The sequence below is a fragment of the Bombus fervidus genome, chromosome 11 (genome assembly GCF_041682495.2).
Source record: "Bombus fervidus isolate BK054 chromosome 11, iyBomFerv1, whole genome shotgun sequence".
Taxonomy (NCBI): Eukaryota; Metazoa; Arthropoda; class Insecta; order Hymenoptera; family Apidae; genus Bombus; species Bombus fervidus.
The window spans coordinates 2872627-2896519 of NC_091527.1; the positions used below are offsets into that span (position 1 = coordinate 2872627).

At 39.5% G+C, this 23893-nt stretch overlaps 3 protein-coding genes across 4 annotated transcripts; 1 reads left to right on the top strand and 2 right to left on the bottom strand.

The window, feature by feature from the left end:
* The first annotated feature begins 17180 nt into the window (after positions 1-17180).
* On the top strand, positions 17181-19132 carry Atg6 (Beclin-1-like Atg6). 2 transcript variants are annotated; one of them, XM_072012294.1, is made up of 5 exons: positions 17181-17402; positions 17641-17801; positions 17861-18273; positions 18348-18836; positions 18913-19132. In XM_072012294.1, exons 1-5 carry the CDS (start codon positions 17291-17293, stop codon positions 19028-19030), a joined length of 1293 nt encoding a protein of 430 aa, XP_071868395.1. In that variant the 5' UTR covers positions 17181-17290; the 3' UTR covers positions 19031-19132. The 2 variants fall into 2 exon arrangements, with proteins under 2 accessions (XP_071868395.1, XP_071868396.1); XM_072012295.1 differs by having other exon boundaries at positions 17287-17406.
* On the bottom strand, positions 19122-20302 carry LOC139991898 (uridine diphosphate glucose pyrophosphatase NUDT14). Its single transcript, XM_072012297.1, has 3 exons — positions 19860-20302; positions 19525-19598; positions 19122-19357 (listed from the first exon to the last, which is right to left on the bottom strand). Exons 1-3 carry the CDS (start codon positions 20300-20302, stop codon positions 19200-19202), a joined length of 675 nt encoding a protein of 224 aa, XP_071868398.1. The 3' UTR covers positions 19122-19199.
* LOC139991894 (uncharacterized) lies at positions 20268-23795 on the bottom strand. Its single transcript, XM_072012293.1, has one exon. It carries the CDS (start codon positions 23703-23705, stop codon positions 20655-20657), a length of 3051 nt encoding a protein of 1016 aa, XP_071868394.1. The 5' UTR covers positions 23706-23795; the 3' UTR covers positions 20268-20654.
* Between the last annotated feature and the right edge of the window lie 98 nt (positions 23796-23893).

Sequence of the window (23893 nt, forward strand, 5' to 3'; positions counted from 1 at the left end):
GGAAAACATAATATTTTCAAAGAATCTGTAACTTTCTTCGAGAATTACGTTACACTCGTTTCGGCAATTGCAGTAGTTATTGAAGTAATAGATTGGAGGAAAAAGAGTGGATAAATAGGTAGTTTAATATAGAAACTGCAATCCAACTCGTTTCTAGATCTTGAGCTGGAAATTAATAATTCAAGTATGGGCACATTTTCATAAATTGTTCTCTCCAAACGAGAAGGACGACAAAGCTAAATACGATATCATTATGGCTACAATCTTATATCTTCACTCATCGAAGACATTTAAAGGGCTAATAAAAACCAATTTACCTATTCGTCTTTGCTTTCCTCCAACTTATTAAACTGAATAACTTTCCTTAAATTAGTTTCCTAAAATGTTAGGAGGCTCGGTGTTAGAAAGGAACATGAAATTTTCTGGGAAACTTTCGCTTATCTTTAGAACCGCAGGCGAAACTGACGAGAGACGAAAACTGGAAGGAAATTTCCAGTACGACAGGTGCACTGAAAAATACAATGAACGAAAAGAAGCAGCATCCTCTAAATTCGCTATCCAACGCCACCTCGGCACGAGTAAACTCTAGAGAGAAAATGAACGTCGGAAACTAGTGCACCGAAATTTCTTTTCTCCCTTCTTCTCTACACTCGAAACGATTAGAAGGAAGCAACACGTGTCAGACTCTCGCCTTTCAAAAGGAAGCGAAGATTCCACGAGTCGGCTGTCGCCGTGTTTCAGCCATTACGATCGGGCTCCAAGGACGCCTTCTTCGGTTATCGCGATCGCGGAGACTAGAACGGCGATATTAATTCGCGATTCCATTTAATTTTCTCGAGGCGGGCCCACCGCAGCGAGAAATCCCGTCATCGCCAATCAATATGCTAACGAGCGATTCCGTGGCTCGGAACGGGGTGAGACAGAACCGACGAGGTGGGAGGTGGGGGTGACTTGGAATAACAGAGAGAAGAAGAACGAACAGAAGGAAGAGAGAGTCTGATCGGTAATCGAAGTGGACTCACCGCTGGGGAACCTTCCACCTTCCTCTTCTTAGTATCTCTTTTGAATGTGCGCCGGCCAATTAAAATAATTAGCGACGAAACGAACGAGACCGGGTTCACCGTGCGATTATAGATACAGATACAGCGAGGGAAAGAGATCGATGGGCGGATAGAGACGAGGGGGAAAAAGAGATGAAACGAGACGGTGGACGGCCCTGGGAATGGGAAAGGGAAAACGATGAAACGCGTTATTTACCGTGGATCTGATTTAATAACCGCTTGGGCGGAGTGTGTAGTTCGTTACGACGAGTGCAGAGGAAAGGCGACGCGACGGCACGCGCGGATCTTAATGAAAATCGCGTCGTTCTGCGTGGAGGCAGCTCGCTGATGAATGCTGGCAGCTTGTCACGACGATCGTCCCTCGTTGCATGAATCTTCGTTCCGTTTCCGCGGATCCATTCCCAGACCAGTTGCATGATCTCCTTTTTCTTCTTCTTGTAGCTAAATTCTACATGGATATGTACTGTTGTAAACCGATGAAACGTTTTAGATTAGAAATTGTGGAGCTTCGAAGATAACATTATGGAATAACATACGGGGACACGTAAGTTAAGATTTGAAATCGATGAAAGATTCGTGAACAGAAGCTTGATAGATTCGGTGAAGAGATAAATTATGGGGATAAAAGTTGAAGCGTTCTTTTAAAAGAGGAACGGCGATAGTTTCCAGCCAAGGTAGGGTTTTTTAAAACCGCAACTAGTCGGCAAGATCTCGAGACAGTACCACGGAAGAAAGAAACGGGAGACGGATCACCATTATTAGTGGGCACGCTGGAGCAGTTTCATTTTCGTTATTACCGGGCAATTTTACAGTAGTAAAGTGAAATTAAACAGAAACGTGTTATTTGGACGGTCCTGACGGGCGCGCCGGGTACCGATCGCCCTAGGCGATCATACATAATCCTTTAATATTTTCTAGCAGCGTACGGTAGAAATGCTGAAAACCTGTGTGACTCGAAAATCCTAATATACTCCTAATGTTTTAAATAAACAATTTTTATCCTGCTTTCAAAATCATAGCTTTATTTACTTTCGTTAGAAATCGCTCGAACAACGTTGAATCTACTTTTTTCTTTCTTTTCTTTTAACTAAACATTTGAAGCTTCGATACGGGTTTATTTCAGCTATATTTGTAGATGGGTTAAGCTAGATTCACCCACGAGAAAGGTAGATATAGATATAGGTCATAATAATATTTAACTATGCAATCATCATTCCCATACTGGAGTTAAAATTTTATACTTTCCAAGTTTCTGATAAATTTTAGTCTTTATGAGTCGTGAAGTTTGCACTATATATAAAATTTGTATTTTCATTTTCAGAATTGCATTTGCATTATAAATTATTTATGCCAACATGAGTAAGAGAGGCAGACAAATTACAGCAATCAGTTAATTGCAACGATAAATTCTCTAGTCACGTTATTATGAGTACCATAGCAGTTGGTTCTTATTATAACAGTGTTACAACTATGTTTTTTCTTTAATGATTTCCTCCGTTCTCGTAGAGATTATTCTAAAATCACGAAACAGTAGCAACATGAACGTTCGTAATCATTACTACTTCAAAAATAAATCGTTACTACTTAATAACCCATAAAAGACCATAATTAAGCTACGGGTCGGAAATTCTCTGTAATTCACCATTCTTCAACAAACAAATCCCTTGCTCCTAAAAACTATGGTCGGTCGTGCATCAAAATTTCGCTGTCGGCGATCAACGTCTCGCATCGATACCTTCAGCAAGATGGAGAGTCAGCGGACTGGTTCGATTACAAAGCGTTACAGGTGTACAGAAGCGATTCTCTGGCGAACGGATCCCGTACATATTTCACTATCATCGTCCAGTTACCGGCGGTGTCTCTGCTGCGCACACGGCGTAGCGGCCCTCCCCTGTATCTCGTCCAATCTCTTCGCGCAAACGTCTCAACTGGCGGCAGGCATAAATCTTAGTTCAGCCTCAGAAGAGCCAGTGTGCCTAAGAAGCAAGGTGAACGACGACGACAACGACAACGCACAGCCAGTGCCATAAGACGAAGAAGAAGAAGAGATAGAAGAAGAGGACGAAAATAAAACACGAGAAGAAAAAGAAGAAGAGGAAGAGACGCTAAAAGAAACAAAGAAGCGACAGGCATGGAATTCGCATGAACGAACCACCAGCAGTAGCTGAATCGACGAGGAAAACAATCGACGATCACGTTCCTGACGGAAGACAATCTTTGCTTCGGAAGTTCGTTTCGAACGCGACCAATGCGAACCTAAGCGGCGAACCAAAGCACGAGCTTCGCCTACGTGCTCATCCTCTTCTTCGTTGTTGCTGTTGCTCCTGGCGTTGTTGCTGTTGCATCGCTACCTCCTCGACAGCCACCACCCGTTGTTTTCGTCCCTTCCAGCGTATCCTTTCTGTTACCACACGTCGATGAAGAGAACGGGGTCCCTTCGTTTCGCTAGCATTCGGGACCCTGTTCCTTCGCTCTTCCCTACCCCGCCTCCACCTCGTGTCAATTAATGTCCCTCCGTATGCAACATCGAGCGGCTACCTTCGCCGCATCGTGTCGCTTCCTTCTTCCAGTCGCCTCTCCCTTTGCCCCTTTTCCCTCTTTGGTACGGATTGATCGATGGCCGCGGTGGCCGCGATGAATTGGGCCCATTCGCCGCCGTATTTTTCGGCGGCCTCTTCCACTCCGCTCCCTACACGCCCGACTCGTCGATGAAGGTTGTCCAAAGCGACGAGCTGGCGGTCGAACTTCCACCATCTCGCGCTCCATTTCATCGAGCAAACGATGCCTCGATAATTGTCGGTCGTTTCGCGTGCAGCCTCGATGTCTCTACTTTGATAGATACTTCGGTCGATGGTATTTATACTAACGATTAATTTTTTTGATACCAGGTGACAAATAATCGTTGAAGAATAATATCGAAAACACCGTGTTGTTATTTATATGTAGAACGATATGATCGTTACTTTTAGAAAGATATAACTCCCATTTTATCCTGGCGACTCGTGCATAATTAATAGGATACTTTCGAATATATCGATATTACTTAATTAAATTTACGAAAGATGCACATAATGGAAAGAACGTTTCCGACAATAGCAGTCAGGAAACTTTCTAACTGGAAATTCTTCAGCTTTCAATTGGAAGCAATATCTTTTAAAAGCATTTCCTTTATCCTCGTTATACTTGCTCCTCAAGAACACTAATCTATCTCTCAACAACTCGACTCATCTTCATCTCTGTTGATTACGCGAAAGCAAACGATTGAGAACCAATGAAAAGAGAAGAATCGAGGAGAGTCAAGTGTCCGACCGGGCGTCTCAGAACGGTACGCTTTCGCGGGTAAACCGGGCTAATGAGGCAGTTTGGCTGCGTCAGGGGCGCCGGTTATATTTTTCTTTGACGCATCGAGCGCTTGTCCGACTGTCCGTCCATCCATCCGTCCGAGAGAGGCTTCGTGGCTTCAGCCTCTCTTTCTCTCGTGCTGTGGAGCCGCACGAAGACGAAGAAGGCGGACAACGTGGTGGAGCGTAGCGAGCTGGAGATTGACGTGGCACGCTGTCCCGCTTGACAAGAATGTGACAAGAACCAAACTGACTTCGCTGTCCCGCTCGTTTCGAGCACCGACGTAGGCGGCGGCCGTGGCGAAATTGCTCGTTCTTCTTATTCCCCCGGCGCCCATCGAAAAAAAGGGTAACACAGTGCGCGCCTCAGCCTGGCCACGGTGTCCAGCGCCACGAATTATTCGCACGATCTTGGCGACGATCTCACCGAGAAATCCCTCTTGTGTCGCCGAGTTTCATTTCCAGGATTCGATAATCTTGCAGAAACTGAGATATGGTTTCGATTATAATCTTGAGATAATCAGCTTGTGAACACGAAGAACACGAGCTTGAATTCTTCGCAAGATTTATAAGCATTTTAATGTTCTAACTGTAGGTTGTTGAATATAGAAAAATGTACAGGGTGTCTGTGATATGCAATAGAAGAAATATATTTTGCGATAAGGACAAATTTAATGTAGCTCTGTACGATACAAATGGGTTAATTGTTCTTTTAAGAATGGAGAAAATGTCAAGAATAAAATACTTGTGATATTTAGAAGGTAAAACAAATTTCTGTTCAAGTTTAACTTTTTAGCGATAGGTAAAATAGGATAGGTAAAACAGATGGAAGAAATCCACTGAAATAAAAGAATCTACGCGCTTCTAAAGATTTTAAACACGTTACCTGTTTAGAGAATGTATCTACTTGATCCGCTTATTCAATTTTTTCGATTTATTACCAACGATTATCGATGACACGCGAAGTACGAAGCTACGAAACGAATTTACATAATAAGATAGTATCTCTCGTGTAAGTTTATCAGAAAACACGATATTAACATCGGGTTATTCAAACTACTGACGTATCGGAACACCTAAAAGCCTCCGTTTCTGAAACACGTATGTATCTAGCCACTTGAAACAGACAGAAAGAGAACTTGAAAACTATTTTATCTACAACGGTTCTCTGAAGAAAGAGCACGTTAATCTATCACGCGACGAGTCCATTGATCTCCATTTCGCATAACCGAAGAGTTATACCACCGCGAGTATAACTGTGAAAGGTGTCCAGAGAGCAAGAGACGTGGGCAGAGAAAATGGTCCTTGTCAGCGGCGAAAAACCATGTCGTTCCAGTGGTAACGCGTATTGTGACCACCTGGAGTGCTGCGTTGCGTCGATCGTTTCGCCGGTTTTTCTCGGTTATTAAGAAACCATCAATCTTGTCGGGCGATTGGATCGAGCGGCGTCGCGCCACGGGGTTCTGGTCGTGTTCCTCCTTCGTTCGTTGACCTTTCCTTCGCGGCGTTATGCTTACACGTACCAGGAACACCGTCGGAAGCTCGACGATTCGCTCTTTCGCGCTTTATCTTCGCCACCAGAGCCAGTTTTCGGTCTCGTTTCACCATCTCCTCGCTCCTTCAGCAGAGAAAACGACTCGACCATCAGCTCTCTGACTTTTTTTTCTTCCCTCTTTCTCTTCGTCTTGATCTTCTGCCTCCTTTTTACTGACTGGGTCTTCATCCGATCGACGAGACCGATCCGATCACCAAAGACCGGTTAATCATTCGAGGGGGCACGTTATGGCTTGTAAGCGAGGCTGACAGATCGACAACGGAACCGTAACGTCATCATTGTGGCCGGCTTTTTGTCTCCTGTGTAAACATCCGCTTCCACCACGTCCTGTTCGAGGATCAACGGGGATACTTGGTGGATCACTGGACAGGAGGTGAACGATGTTTGAATTGGAACCGTTAGGAATCTTGATCTTGATGATCGTCAAGGGTTTGTCAGAAGAAGCGAGGATTAGGTCGGAAGATTGGAGGGTGTGGAGACTTCTTGCGCTACAAAAAATCTTTTAAATATGTCGTGTCGAATTAAGTATATCGCGCTCATTGAAATATAGCTGCGTGACCGAAGGAATCAAATTTTCGTTAAATGAATAAAAATAACGCGCGTTTATCATATTACTTAAATAAAATTATTGCGATATATGTAATTTTCCGTGCTACACTGGATTAGCCGCGTAATAGTAACACACATATATGAGTATGAGTGTGTGTGGGAGTACGTGTGTGCGCAGCGTCTCGTAGAACAGAAGAATGCAACTGTTCCGTACGCACGGTGGTAAAAAAGATGGTGAGACGAAAAGAGTGCTGAGACACGTGCAATGTGTATCTACGAACATCTTGTAAATCACATATTAAATAAATATGAAACTATTTTAATATCGTTTCTACGTGTAATGTGAGTGTTATACATTTATTTCGGCGACCAATATCCACAATTCTCAACAAAAATAACTAGCGTTGTAGCGTAATAAGTTGTAGCGTAACATATAAAAAGAAGTTTTCCTTGCACGAGTGAAAATATCGCGTGTTACATTGCTGAAGAAGCGCAAGAACAGACCGAGATACGACGACTTCGATAAAAATGTCATTTCCCTCTCAGTAAGTATTCTAACGTAGCTTATCCAAACGAATTAAAAGTATCGCAGGATACCTGCGGAAGATCATTTTCTAAATATCACAGCGCCTAAAGCAGGAAAAGAAACATCGATTGGTCGTTCACCATGGAAGTCGTAGATCGCACGAGCTGTTAGTCGCAAGTCAATGATTCGCCAAGGAATTACATAAAAGATTATCGATAATAACGTCATTTATAGCGGCACGTATACGCACATCAGACGTATCGAGGGAATTTCTCCGGAGACGTTTAGCGAACGAGCTACGTGACGGGAATCCATCATCCGAGTCGGGCCTTGTTCCAACCAGGGGTCCCAAACAGACGGAAAAAAACAATCCCTACCGTTTCGTTTCTATCTCTTTCTCTTTTTGTCTGTGCGTGTCCGTATGTTTCCCTCTCCTTACGCATGTTGCGTGAACGGGTATACGCGTGCACCAACAACGGGTGTCACTTCCAGTCGTGTCAGCTGTCAAACGTAGAACTTGTAGCATGAAATTAATCGATCTACGCTCAGATAACGTCACACCATGCAGAATCCCGGTTTCACCAGGAATTACGTTATTCTCAACGATTGGTGTGAACGTTACACCAATTTTCCTTCTTGGACACCTATGATCCAATGAATTTATCATATAAACACCTGTGAGATCGACGTCTAGATACGAACACACGAAGTGCAATTTCTTGTACGACGTTTATTTGGAATACGTTCTCCGGTGACGAAGTACTATTGCATGTCATTTGCGCTTATTCAATTCGCTGTTATCGCACGATCTTATTAGAGAATCCTCTTATTCAAGTTCTACCTGATACATGCGGTGCATATATGCAATAATATGATAATTCATTAAAATATCAAATGCAATTATTATTGCGCAGCTTTCCACCGTTTTCATGCTTTTCAATACCTCGTATATCACCCGGCCCCAACTACGCAGAAAGTACACATAGTATCACAGAACTAGCTCTTACTATATCTCAAAAATGCATCAAGATCAATCACTCATTTTTCTAATTAAGAAAAATATAAATCTACAATGAAAACATTAAAAAAGTAGTTGCATTCAATTGCATTTATTAAGACGTTTACATGCTGATCAATTAGATTCGACTATATTAAATTTCAAACCATCTAGCATTATATACTTTCATACAACTACAAAAGTTTAATTAAATACTATGAAGGTGAAATGTTGCAACATAGTAAAAAAACCTTCATTGAAAAGTAAAAGTATATAATACTCTTTATAACGTAATATAATATAACTTAATGTAATATAATGTGATACATTATAACGTAATACAACATAATATAATACAATATAACGTAATACAATATAACGTGATACATTATAACATGATACATTATAACTATATATAATATAACGTAATATAATATAACGTAATATAACATAACGTTATTTAATATAACGTTGTATAATATAACGTTATATAATATAACGTAATATATTATAACGTAATAGAATATAACGTATTATAATATAACGTCGTATATTATAACGTTATTTAATATAATGTAGTATAATATAATGCAATATAATATAACGTAATATAAAATAACGTGATATATTATAACGTAATACAATATAACGTAATACTTAATATAAAATACTCTCTGCAACCACTCTATATATAATTATATAACTGTTCCTAAGTAAGCATTGCCATTCATTTTATCAAAAATGCCCTCACGTTTTTACTAATAGTAAAAGAGAAAATGTAAAGTGCGCCGCTGTGACGAGTTTGACGAGTTCCATCGTTGACCAAACTCAAGAAGAAGAACCAACAGCGCCCAGCAGAAGCTTTCCACTGTGGCCGCGAGAGGATGGTACGCGTGACGGGAATCCATCATCCCCGACGGTCCCAAAATCGCATCTTGGTCCCCTGACGGGCGCGCCACGGACCCCGAGAGTGTCGGTTTCACGATGCACGATTCCTGTCTTACACAAGGCGGCTGTCAGTTCGAGTCATGTCAAACGTCAAACGACTTTCTCTGTCGCTCCAGCAGCTCAAGCTACTGTCGTTCGGCCCCTGGATTCCATTCATGGACCGCGCCACAAAATTTCACCGGGGACCGCGCAAAAAAAGGGTCGAATACAGGCCTGCAACACCGGACGAACCGATCTCGGCTCTCGTTCGAAACGAGAGCGCTGGAACGAATCCGTTCAGGGCCGACGACTCAATTCCGACGGGAGGATTCGCGAGGCCCGCGACGCGTATTAATTGCGGGCCACGGCGCGTGTAATTAGTTTCGTTGGACGATAATATCGGACGATGAGGGCCGATGCACGGGACCGATATCGAGCGTCGCGCGCTCGCCATCCCTGCCCTCTAATTATTGATATGTATGTAATTAAATACGAACGATGGGAATTCGAGAGGGGCGAGAGCAACGTTCCTTCGTGATTTTGCCTTTTAATTGCCGAGAGATTGATAAACGTATCGCTTTATTTGAGAAAGTTCGGCATTTTTGTAAGTAGAAAGATCGTGACTAGCTGGAGCCTCTTGCACAATCTAAGTAATGTCGTTAGTGGAATTTGACGAGTCGCAAGATACAAACTTTCGATATTACATTCCTCTTGTACAACGATGACAGACTTATAAAGCGGAAACAAACTTTACAAGCTGCAAGTTATTTGGTTTAGATTATTGTATTTGACTTAACATTCTGGAAGACAAGGAGTGTCACACTTACGTTTTTCCCTATGCCCTGCATATGCGAAGTTTTATAAGATAGAAACAGATAGGTGTCGTATAAAACTTATTTGTTAACATACAACATCGTAGATGATGAAAATCGGATTCCTAGTGAATGCGTTGCTCCGAAACGGACACGATTAAGAAACGTATTTACATTTAAACGTAATGTCATACCATTTGGTGCGTAGAATTTATCAGGGAGAAAAATCTTTTGAACGAGAATGTTAGAGAAGTACTTCGTGTTGGAAAAATACGTTTCTCGAGTTGTGTGCCCTTTTATTAAGAAGGTATGATGTGTAGCTGCAAGAAAGTTTCCTATTTCTTTTCTACGAAGAACCAATATGGATATTGTACGATAGAATGTATATAGGGTTGGCAAGTTGCCCTAACTGGTTTATCAATTAATACAATACAGCAAAGTAATATATAGCATAGGTGGTACGACATGGAATAAGAAACGAGTAACAAATGAACGTGTTACGTAATTTATAAGGAAGAATACACGGTCGCCCATCGTTGCTTTAATTATAGGAGGCATAAATACACGTCTCAATAAAATTGCCACCAGTTGGGAAAAAAATTAACAGATGCAGCGTTTCTGTGTTCGTAATTGAATCTTTCTGTATGCAAATATATGCGACGAACTTCGAGGAATTCTGTCCGAATCGAAATACTTTCCCCGCCCTTAACATCGTGGCAGAGGGTTAATTAAAAACAGGCCAGATATTGCATTAATACGCATCATGCTTCTTAAATGATCAACATTCGTTTCTAAGGCTGTGGTTACAGTGGATGCGTGTTCCGATGAACTGACTTTATGAATTTATCAGAAATTTAAGTCTGTTCTGGCCTAAAGACGTAGCTTAAAAATTAAACGAATGTTAAAAATAGCTGAAAAGTTGACGAAATTTTGCAGAAGTCAAAAGCATACTTATTAACATAAGCAACGTTTTAACGTTTCTGATATCTTAATTTTATAACAAACAATGTTTTAAAAAATTCGAAGAAACACGACGACATAACATTAAAAACGAACGAAATTTAAAAGCTGCTTCTCTGTAAAGAAAAATAGGAAATATGACTCATCGTATTCTTCCTCCGTAATCTTCGTATTTCATCGTTTTGGTTTATTCGTCAAAACCATAGTTCAGCGGAACACGCGTCTATTGTAATATCCTTAACCTAAGAACCATAACACACGGATATCGGGTGCGTCAGTCAAAGTCTCAAAAAATTCTCGCCCGGCGCGATACAATCCCGCCGCGATCGAAAGAATCCTTCAATAAGTGACATCGCCTAATGAACGCAATTAGTTAACCGAACGAGCTGGTCTTTCAGAGATGCACAGCTCGGGACCGCGGTGTAATCTCGGCACGCAGCTTCCATTGAGACATCGGAACTCTTAATTGCAACGGCGTACGTGGAATGAAGAAGAAGCCGAAACGGAACACACGGGGGTGCGTGGAAAGAGTGGAAGATCTTCTTCATCGACGGGGCAAAGACGTTGGGGGCAAAAGGCTCGTAAATCGTTGCAGGCCAATGGGACGTGGCGATGGTACCGTCTCGGGCTCACGATTGGCGGCACAGGGCAAAGCATCCGGTTCCAACCGGCTTATCCAATCCCAACGTGGAGCCTTGCAAGCGATTACCTACGTAGCCTCGGCCCGATCGCTCATGCTAATTTCATAACAACTACCCTTGCGCCAATGGGCGAGCCAGCTATAGAAAACAGCGAAAACGAAGGCTCGACTGGCCGCGAGGGACTGAACAAATAACACACAAAAAAAAAAAAGAAGTAGAAATAAGGGTAAAGGAGATCGGAGCCTTTGCGAGACTCGGTCCACCTCCATTCCGGTGAAGAGGCAACGAAAGCCGCCTATTTCGTTCAGCAACCGTGCGTCCGCGCGTTCACCGTGGCCCCCAGTCGTAAAATGGAGAGCTCATCTTCGAGCTTGTGGCCGATAGAAGTTGAACGGGCCGCGGGTGATGCTGACGGTATACTATCGGTAGGGAAAGGTTGGCGTATACCGCGTTGTCATCGCCGCTGGAAGTCGTGACCGTTTAAAATTAACTCGCGCACCGAGGATTTATCGGGGCGAGTGTTGGCACACCGTCACGCGAGGTTATATCACCGAGAAACGTTACTTACTTAGAACGACGTGCACGGTCGTCGAGCTGGCTCTGTACCTCGCCAGCCACGGTGTTCGACGATCGTATACGCCGACTCCGAATTGACCCCTTTGATCCTTTCCTTCGGTTGCGTACTCTTGGGTATCGTTGGGACAGCAAACGTTTAATCATTACGATTGACATTGAACAAACGAATGTTACAAATCGACTAGCACATATAGCCCTCTTACAGTAATGGTAAAAAGAAGTTGATTGTTAACGATTAGAGGATATTGCTTTTTAAACAAGTATGTAGCTCATGATGCTTATTACATTCCGTATTGTATCGGATATAACGAATGATTCGTTATAATTGCGATATCGCGGTCGTCGAAGAAAGATAAAAATGGAAGACTTCCGGGGGTAGAGAGTGGAAGACTCGGTGGAATTAGCGAAAGAGAGGAACGGCCGGCTATACGGTATTATCGACGGTTGGTCGGGGCAGAGGGAGCAGAGGCGGTCCCGGGCAATAATATTTCGCGTTCCGCAATTTTTTGCCCGGCTGTGAGTTCCATTCGAGGCTCATCGACGACTCCGGTGTTGCGCCACCGGCTCTCCCGGTTCCGCCGTGGGTATTAATTCCGGGAGAGAAGGAGAGGGCCAAACGGAAACAGAAGAGGGAACGACCGCTACGACGTGGAGAGGAACAGCATGCCGAGGGAACGAACGGAACAAAACGATGCAGAAGACCATCTATGAGATGAGAAAATAATAATAAAGTGGAAATGAGCGAGCCGGTCCATAAATTGCTCCGCTCCTTGTTAATGGTCTGGGGGCCCGGGGCGACCTCAGCTAAACGTGGCCCGGTCTGACCCGGCTCTATCCTTCTTCATCCTATAGCCTTTCTCTTTTGCACTTTCTTATTTTCTGCCGGTTCGTTCTTTCCTACGATGGTCGGGGCCCCGACCAGAGGATCTGGTTCGACCCGTTCGTGGCGCTCTTGGAAGGCTCATTTCTGTATTTAATGGACGTCCAGAGATGGCCACCGAGTCCCTGGGCTCCCGAGAGTCAGAAAGAGGGACTTAAAAGGGTCCGGAGGACACAAAGGATCCACGTCGAAGCTCGGTACTGGCTGTGATTGGCGACCGGGCGTGGCCCTACCGACAGATATCGTGCTTCTTTTTAAACGCCGCTGGATTCGTGGACATGTTCGGGATTTAGCTTGTTCTTTCTTTCTCCTTTCATGTTCTTTTCTTTTTTCGCTAAGTTTAAAGAGTTTGGAAAACACGGAGATTAACCGTAGGCAGATTCGTTGCATTTTTGCAGAATTCTTTCTTGAGAGATTTCATGAATTGCGTGATAGACTATGGTAGTTAGAAGAATGGTCAAGTAATTGTTTGGATGTCTGCTTAGAATGAGGAGAATTGTCTGTTGAAATGGATGAAATGGAAAAATCTTTGGAACAAGCAGTTCGGAGTTAAAATACCACTTTCCATTATGGGAAACATGAATTTTATACAATAATTGAAATAATGGAATTAATGATGAATTTAAAAAATGTATGCTAAATTTTATCATCTGTTTTGTTTCTCTCAATTAAAAGTATTCAAAGATCTCGCGTACAGAGGGCAGAAGCAGCCAGGAACTCTGTTACTGCCCTCTTATAAAATTCGTGAAAAACAGTGCGTCGATATGTCTATTGTGAGGATGGTACCAACATAACTCGTGTGTGGTACCAACCTACTTTCTACCATACCGACGAACGCTATAATATGTATATTGTTTGAAAATTTCTTATTTTCGAAATGATTAATTTAAATAAATTATTAATAAATAATAAAAAATCATAATAACACGATAATATAATACTAATAAATATTACCAGTACTATTAATATAATAAAATAAATGATTAAAAAATAATGAGAACTAACACGCACAAAGATAAATTATTAATAATGGAGATACTATTAAGATCTTCTGTTATATAGATATAACAAAATTTATTAATTCCTAGTTTCGAATCGATTCGTATGTATTTCGCCGATCACCACACTTCTATACATCATCTGTGCTGCCCCGTATATCTAAGCCGGTTCCCAGTTCCCAGTTCCCTACTATATCAACCATTGACCTTACCACAGTTTAACTTTACCGTTTCATATTATGAACACGTTGGAACTATATGCATTAAAATCGAAAATTGTAACACAATATACATACATAAACACTTTTATCTCACGAATGGCATAAAAATTAATTAATTAGTAATTGAATTGCATTTCGCGATGGTACATGATAAATCGCTTACATAATGTTTTCTGTTTCTCTAGTCCCACAATCACTATACTCATTAAAATTCTGTTCATCATAAAATCATAAAATCTACATGATTTAACCAATCATCCGTACTGATTTGGACTTTTTATTGTACGTTATGATTGTACGATCGGAGGAATAAAAATGTATGCAACTCATGATTAGATACGAAGAACGTTGCCTTCAATACTGCAATAGCCCATGAGCAAATATCGCGCAGACCATCATCAAAGAGAAACCGCCCATTCTCGTGGTAGTGGTTGTGGAAAATCTTTAACAAAACATAGAATATTACAATCTATTCTCAAACTAATATTAATTACTTGAAAATTAAATTTTAGTTGAGAATTTGTGACAACTAAATTTTAATGATGATAATAATAATGAAAATTGAAATCCTAATAGTAATAAAATAGAATTAATTAAAGTACAATATTAAAAAATACTCACATCTTTGGATCTCGTAGCAGAAAGGTTGTCATCACAAAGGACTCATTGGCCTCATGATAGAAGTAGCAACTATACAAAATGTTTACTTTTAACTTTTTCATTCTAATACCGAAAGCGAACATTTAAAAGAAATATTTATACAAATCGGCAAACACTGACTCTAATTTCGCGTATGAATTCTAATTAAATTTACAATTACTAAAATGTATTTAAAGAAATTATAAATTCTTTAAAAAAATCATTAATTATATAAATTATATAATTGAAAATATTATTAGGCAGCAAACACTGATTCTACTGACCGCGCAAGATCATAAAAATTCTCTGAAAATAACAAGGACTTAGTAATTTAACCTTTATTTAGAAAAGTATTGCTATTTTTCCTAAAACTATCAAAACTAACTATTATTTATTTTACGAACTAACATAACCAATGTTACATGCATTTAAAATAGATATAAATAGATATAAAATACTATTTGTAAATATTATAAAATATCTTTGTATAGCGTGAAATATATAAGAACAGCGTAAAGATAACATAACTGATTTCAAAAATTGTACTGCACCTGCTTGTTTTTAGCGAAACGTGTTTTTCAGAAATAAGCTATGTGATATTCTATAAATATTCGACAATGTTTGTGTCTGAGCATTTAAAAGGATTGTTGATAAAGTATCAGTGGCAATGTTACACTAGAGAATTTACGTGTGAAACGGAGCAAAACGAGAAAGTTATATGGTTTTCGTGTTGTAACGTAGCAAAATCTATAATGTATAAAAATCTACTGTATTTAAACTATTCAAAATTTTACTTTACAATATAGATTGAAACGAAAAAATAATTTAAAATAAAGAAATGATTCAATATTTTCGAACTATAAAGATGATTTCTTTAACCTTTTCCACTTTCATCTTAACGTTTTGAATGAAATATAAAATTATTTATAATTTAACTATATTATATGTGAATTATGTGTCATGAAAAGCATATTTGGTATGTATGTACATATATCAATTGTATATAAAATATATTACATGTTTGTTCATTAAAAATAATTATTAATTAAATAAAAGTAATTCATATACGTTATACCTCTTGCCTTTATTACAATAAATCATGGCGTCAGCAAATCTGTATTCAAAATCACCGAATTGACTGTTAATTGTCAGGGCGCCCTCTACATCTTCAAAATAATTTTTTAAATCGTATAATGGGAAAGAAAATCAAAGATTTAAAACAAATGTATAAGAGCGAAATTAATTACACAAAAAAAAAGAAACAATAGACGAACTCAAATTCTGTCTCGGAACCATATGACAGAAGCTATTGAAAAATAAAAGTATGAAAGACATGCTTAAGGGAAAAGGAACGAGAAACTATACATATACATGTATAACTTTGTGATAACAATGTCCAATAAACTATTATATAAACATGTACTAATTAAACAAGGATAATAATAGACAATAAACAGTAATAAAATATCCAGAAAAATACTATGCAGTCGAAATTACCTCAAACGGAATAACACATTGACGCATCAATTTTCATGAGCAAAGTGATTGGCCGCGTTAGAGTTTCGCCTAGACGATCCTTATTGGCTGGATGGCACGCGACTGCTTTCGCACAAACGCGCGAAAAATTGAAATATTAACGTCATAAATATTCTAATAGTCAACGAATTATGAAAGTTTGGGACTAGGAGCGATGACAAATATTCAACATTTCCCTTTTTCCTCATTAGAAGATGCATACACGTACACGAATAAAGGATTTCCTGAAAAAGATCAGAAATATACCCAATATTTTCGTAGTGCATTGTTTAAAACTAAAAAAAATGAAGTTGAATAATGAACAGAGAAGACAATTAAAAACGATATTCTTTTTGATATGAAATAAAATTATTTATTAGTAGGAAATTGTAATTGTACTTTATACATATGTTTATATTATTTTTTTGTTGCAATGAGATGCAGTAACCAGTAATTTTCTTTCCAACGATACAACCTAATAATTAAATACAGCATAGGACATAGCAAGAGAATCTTTCTTTATATTTTTACCAGTTTAATTTACCAATTTCGTACTACTCTATGAATTACCGCTAGATGACGCACATATTTTGTTCCGGCCAGTTCTAATTTTTAGAATAATATTGGAAACGTTGGCTAACCTGGTTACTTAAAGTTCAATAAGGGGTATTTTCTTGAAAATTGTTAAATTTATTTTACATTATAATAATATTAAGACAAAAAATTTAAATTAAAAATTATAAAAATATTAATTTTACCTCTTTTATTGTTAAATGTTAATTTCCTGTGATATTTGTGTACAATAAAAGTTTGTTGTATAAAGTATACGTAATTTGTGTGCTTCTTTCTATATTTCTCTTAATATAATTTATAATTAATAATTTTCTCCAGCATTTTTTGTTTTAATTTTATTTGTAAAAACAAAATTCTATAAGCCAAACAGAAAATACATGCAGATACCAGCGCCTCCTTACGGAAGATTCTAGAAGTAAAATCAGCTGACCCTGTCTTCCAAGCGTCAAATGCGTATTTATAAATAGTGTACCGAGTTCATCGGAAGCCGAAGTTACTTTTCAATAACCAAACATCAAAATGGTTGATATGAAAAGTAATGTGAGTTTTGCGTGTCAACGATGTCTACAACCTCTCAGACTAGATCCAAGTTTTTATCATCTCGGAGAACACACGCTAGCCGAACTTTCACGTAGGTAATTTCTATTTCGAACTATATGACTTTATAAGTTTCATTGCTTATTTTATCTCTATTAAGAGCAAAAATGAGATAACATTTTTTCCCCTTAATAGTATTTTTAAATTATGCTATTCTACGACTTTTCATGATTTATTTATATCTTAAGAGTGATTATATTCATCCCTTTCAATTATTTAAAACAATTGATATACCATCAATATTTTATTTATATTAATTTAATTTAATATAGTTCCCATTCAACAACATGTGGTGGGTGAGCTAGAGCCCCAAAGTGGAAGTATGGAACATTTAGTGCCACCATTTAAATTAACTGAATCTGCAAATGGAACAAATGGATTCATGTTAGTTGGGGACTCTGGGGAAACAGAAAGTTTAAGTCATCATTTAAAGGTATTTAAAATTTATACTACTTAGTTACAAGAAATATTAATGGAATTTATTTGTTGAAGGTACGGGCAACATTGTTTGATATCCTTAGTAGTAGTAGTTGTGCTGATCATCCACTCTGTGATGAATGTACGGATAGTCTTTTATTATTAATGGATCAACAACTGAGAATGACTGAAGGGGAATGGTCAGATTATAATGAGTACTTAAAGAAATTAGAAATAGAGCAACAACATCAGGGTCATGAAGATATAGAAATGGAAACTCTCACAAAAGAATTGCAAGATGTGAAATCTGAAGAAGAAAGAATGATACGCGAATTAGAGGCATTGAGAAAGGAAGAAATTGCAACTAGAAATGCTATAGCTCAACAAGAAAGAGAAAGGGAAAGGTTACAAAGCGAAGAAGAAAGGTATTGGAAGGAATATTCAAAACACAAAAGAGATCTCATATTAGCAGAAGATGAATACCGTAGGTAATAATGACATGTTGTTGCATTAAATATACCTTTCATATTTCTATTTCATTAACAGTAATAATTTTGTTTAGCTTGGAGTGTCAGTTAGCTTATGCTGCTTCACAACTAGAGAGACTGAAGAAAACAAACGTTTTCAACGCTACATTTCATATTTGGCACTCAGGACACTTTGGAACTATAAATTCCTTCCGGTTAGGTAGATTACCAAGTGCACCAGTAGATTGGAGTGAAATAAACGCTGCTTGGGGACAGACCACTTTGCTATTAACAGCTCTTGCTAGAAAAATGAATCTCACATTTAAACGTTTTCGTTTAGTGCCATTTGGTAATCACAGTTATATTGAAGCTTTAGATCAACACAGAGAACTACCATTATATGGAAGTGGAGGATTTAAATTTCTATGGGATACAAAATTTGATGCAGCAATGGTCGCGTTTCTTGATTGTTTGCAACAATTTAAAGAACAAGTGGAAAAAGGAGACAGTGGATTCTGTCTTCCATATAGAATGGATCGTGGAAAGATAGAAGATTCTGCAACAGGAAACTCTTACTCCATCAAGTAACTAATGCTTATATCAATATGATTTTTTAAATTATATCTATTTGATGAATGTATTCTATGTTTTGCATTTCAGAATACAATTTAATTCAGAAGAACAATGGACCAAGGCATTGAAATTTCTGTTAACGAATTTAAAATGGGGCCTTGCTTGGGTTAGTTCCCAATTCACAAAAGATGAGGCTGAGCATTAGCTTCATGTTAATTTATGCAAATTCATCCAGTCTTGATACATCTCTCTTACATTCATTTATGTACATACACGTTATTTGTAAATAAACTCAGTTAAAGGATAATCCTTTTATTTAGAGTCCAATCAGTAATACTTATTTTGAACAAGTTTGAAAGATATTTGATTCTAAGTTAAGAACAGTGTTGAGATTTGTTAGCTAAAAACCAGGTGACACCATATAATAAACAAGGTGGACTTTGAACTTCCTCAGAATTGATGTATTCTTTTACTTCTGGGATGCTTAGTTCCACCACTTCGATCAGTTCACCTTCAGATGCAGCACCCCCTCCTTTAATTTGACGAATTACTCAAACTTATAAGGATAAAAGACATAAGATCTTTTCAAAAACATTTTATTGAACATTATAAATTTATTTAAAGCTTGTATCGTTGTTTCTAGTATAATTTTAAAAATAGAGGAATATTGAAAACAAATATATTTATAATTAAGCTTACCAGGATGTGTATGCATCTCATCTGTAACTTCCACATAAAACAGTGTATGTTTGCAGACTGAAGTGGAAACATACCTATAATCAACCCATAATAAAATAAATAACTAAATATAACAAATTACAAATGACATATATTTATGGTTATTACTATTATTATTTTTAATAAAACATTTTCTACATATGGACAGAATAAAAAGGTACAGCACATGAGCGTATACAGACACTATGACATTTCACTTATTTCTTACATCACGAAATGAAGTATTGACAACTTTTTATTCTACAACTTACTCAACAAAATTTTAACATTTCAATAAATGCTTGCCATTAACACACCTGAAAGTAATGACATATTTAAAGGCTTCTGTTGGCACTTCGTATCCACATTCTTCTCTTACTTCATCTTTCGCAATCTCGACAAGTGGTTTATCTTTATCCACAATACCGGCGCAAAGTTCCAAAGTTAAACCCAGTGACGGTGGATATTGTTTAAGATCTACCGGACCTTGTTTCTCCGGAAGAAACGTATAAAAGAACGCTGGGCGATATTGTCGAACAAACACTAGTTTCTTTCGGCTGATGTTGAAGATAATTATACTCACACCATCATGTGCTCTTACCACATCCCAATCTTTCTGTTCGCCATCTTGTTGGTAATATATCCGAACGGGTCTGATCCACGGTGAATCCGACGGACAGTCTGCTATACGTAATTGTTGCACATCGAGTATTCTTCGACGTATATTTTTATTTTGCTTCTCTTGTGCTTTTATATCCATTTCTTACGCGCTATAGAAACTGATTATTCTATTTAATTCAACCGTTTAACTCCTGTCGGTAATATTTCGATGAACATGCGCGCTAAAGACCTGCAGATGCCGCACTCGATACCAAACTGAAATGCGCAGTCTCAAACTTGCATTAGAATAGCTTCGTTCAAGTAACATTTATAAATCATTCCACTATCTGTGTTAGGTAAGATAAGAATATATCAAGCGGTATTAATGTATTCTTTCTAACACTCTTTACCACTGTTCAAATAGTTCCTATCTATTCTATGCTGTAATCATATCGTTCGTTCCAAATTTCACTATTCAATGGTCGGTTTTAGACGAATTCTTTTTCACTCTTTTATGACTCTTTTTTCAACTTCTTTTCTCTCCTAGGTCCTCTTCTAGCCTTTCTCCTAAACTCTTCCGCTTTGTACGCGTCTATAATTTCCTGCTGACGAACCTGAGTATCAACATGAACAACATCAGGCTTTTTACGATACCTGGTTACAGCTGCGGGAGGAGAGAATTCGATCTCCATATCAGACGCCGTCGAGCTAGACGTGATAGAAGCATCGTCCTTGTTCTTCACGATTTTAAACTGCAGCGGTTTCATTGGCTCAGACAAACGAGGCTCGGCAGATGTCTCTTGCCTAATGGGATACATCGTTACATAGTAAGTGCCATCTTTCCTATGAATATGTAAAGTCGGTGGAGATCCCGATCCTTCATCTTCTCCCTCCATCTTCGATTGCTTCTGCATCGACTGGTAACTCATAGTTCTTCCGGCTCTCTGTCTTCTTGTGCCACTCTTTGGCCGCGAAGGTGCTGATCTCGCGCGTTCTATTATTCTTGTGCGATCAGTTTTTCCACGATCGACTTTTACGCGATCGAATCTTCCACGATCGGTTCTGCCACGATCAGCTTTTCCACGATCGACTTTTCCTCGGTCAGCTCGAGCACGATCAGTTCGTTCTATTCCTGCTTTTTCTTCTTCTATTTCATCCATAGAAATATCCTTCGCATCTTGCAGCATTTCGTACAAATAGCGCCCAATTGCACCCGGTCTCCAACCAATGCGCGGCTTCAATTTTCCCGCCGTGTCCATCGTGTTCCATAACCAACCCATGTTAGCCGGGACTCTCATGGGTATGTCGATACAGTCTCTGTGACCGAAGTGAATCCCAGGATAATAATCACCGACGAAATAGACGTATCGCATTACTCGTCTGCTGACTGGAAATGCCGGTTGCGAGGTCATAATACCTGATCCAGCTACATAGCGATCACCGCCAGGTCCTAGAGATCTTTCCCTTGCACTTTGTCGAGTCACCGTTTTAGCATCATGGTGCTGATCATGCACTGATGCGTGTACCGTCAGATTGTCCTGCTTTGAGTGCGGACTACGGCGTTTCAAGTCCCGTTTGGATCCTTTCTTCGTTTTACGACGAGATTTTGGCGCGGTAGCGGTGGCACGCTTTACACCGGTCCGCGTTTTAGAAAAGACATGAGTGCTACTCTGGGTCGCGCTGCCATTATCTGGTGGCTTCTTTCTCCTCGATTTGCATCTCGGTTCACCGCAAGGACCCACCTCCGAGTCCATCAGCGCGGACGACGTGGCTTCGAGCTCCTTCTGTTTGTCCGTTTTCTCGTCCTTCTTCTCCTCCTTCTTCCTATGTTTTACAGGCGCGGTTGGTAAACCGGCCTCCGGTAAAACAGGTATAGCCTCGCGGACGATTCCCAACCGAGGCGGCACGATTCCTCGTACAATCGAAGGCGAGTAAGCAACAACATGAGAACGCATATCGTCCATAGGTTTGATACTACAGGGAGCGGTGCAAGTAGGAGCCGTTGTTGCTACTGCTGGTTGCGAAGTCCCCGGTGGTATCTTCCTCTTCGACGCTAGTCGATCTGGAGGCACGTAGTCTTTGTTGATATCTCTACCAAAATAAGGACTCTCTGATGGATCCATTAAACCGAGTCCTGGCAATCCTGGTACTTTCCCAATGGAATCCACAAAGTCTTGTGCATCTTTGAAAGCTCGAATCAAGCAATCTATCCCCAAACACGGTGATTTCATACATTTAGCAGCTCCTTTAGGAAATTTGGCATCTTTTCCAGGACAAATGCAACCAGGAGTCGCCCCAGTCGACGTTATACGAGGCGTGCAAGCGTCGAAGATGGGAATTACGTCGTTATCTCGAGAAGTTGCTTGTGCCGAAACCATAACCGGGCCACCGGAACAGCTGCAGCTAGACATATCTCTATCCTCGCCGCCACCTTCTAGTCGACTTTCCATATTATGCTTTTCATTGTACCAGGGATGATCAGTATCGTAATTAATCCATCTGAAACTAGACGGACCCAGATAAATCTGCTCTACTTCTCCGCCGCCTTTCAATCTAGTTGGTTTACTAGATGAAGAATCCTGTTTCAGAACGTACAACGCAGGCAGGGTATCGTCCACGCAGTAAGTATTGACTAATGGATCCTCTACACGTTTGTTCTCGTCCTTGAGTAGTATATCTGGATTTCTTAATTTCATGCAGCAAGGATAAGTACAGCCTGATGGACATATCATAGGATGTATCGAACGATCCTTGGGCAAGCAGCTACACGTTGGTTCATCTGGATAGGCTTTGTATATCAGTTCTCTATATTTAGGATCGTTAAGCTTTTCGGCCATTGTTAGAGTCTTAAAAGCGGGATGGTCCATTGGAATACGTGGAGAAGAGCCTGGTCGCTTCAGTAATGATTTATCCAAACCACTTTCATCTTTCGGATCTTTTTCGACCTTTGAACTTTCTGGAAGAATATAAGGACATAGAAATTTTTGAAGTGGTGAGTCCTCCAGCATAAAAGATTTGCCGCTCAGAGAAAATTGCTCAATGATACTGCTTCCGAAACACGATAATCTTAAAACTACGGCTATGTTACCAGACGTTTTCCCACTAGAATCGGTTACATCGAACGAATCTTTTATTGTACATGGCGTAAATAAACCGTTAGTGTCATTTTGTGAAGCAACCACATGCTTACACATGCAAGTAGGCAAAGACACTTTTGCGGTTCCCAAAAAAGCACCATTTTTGTTTGAGCAAGCAACGTCTTTACGATACAGGTCTAAATACATAGGTGACCATCTTATAGCTCTAATCAGGGAATTAGGAGTCTTGGCGAACAAACACGATTTTCCAAATTTAGAATCTCCAGGTGATTTATTATTATCACTTTCTTTACTTTGTGGGACACTTATCTCATACTCGGGCAAATCGACGAATCTCACGCATACGAGTAAATTATCCTTATTGATGTCTATAATTTCGGGACTTAAAGTCACTTGGTCGACGAACACCTCGAGCATATAGAGCTGTTCCTCATTCGATTTTGCAATCTTTCTTTTTAGAGCCATTTTCCGTTTTGTCTTGCTCGATGTTCGGTGCACACGGGAATTTAGAAAAGAATCGCGAACCCGCGGGAAATTCTGGAGAGACTAGCCGAAACGCGCCATTAATTTTGTGGTCGTTTTATGGCCAATAAATTTATGTACCTAACCACGCCAATCGGTCAGTTTTGTATTTAATGTGCCTCTTATGATTA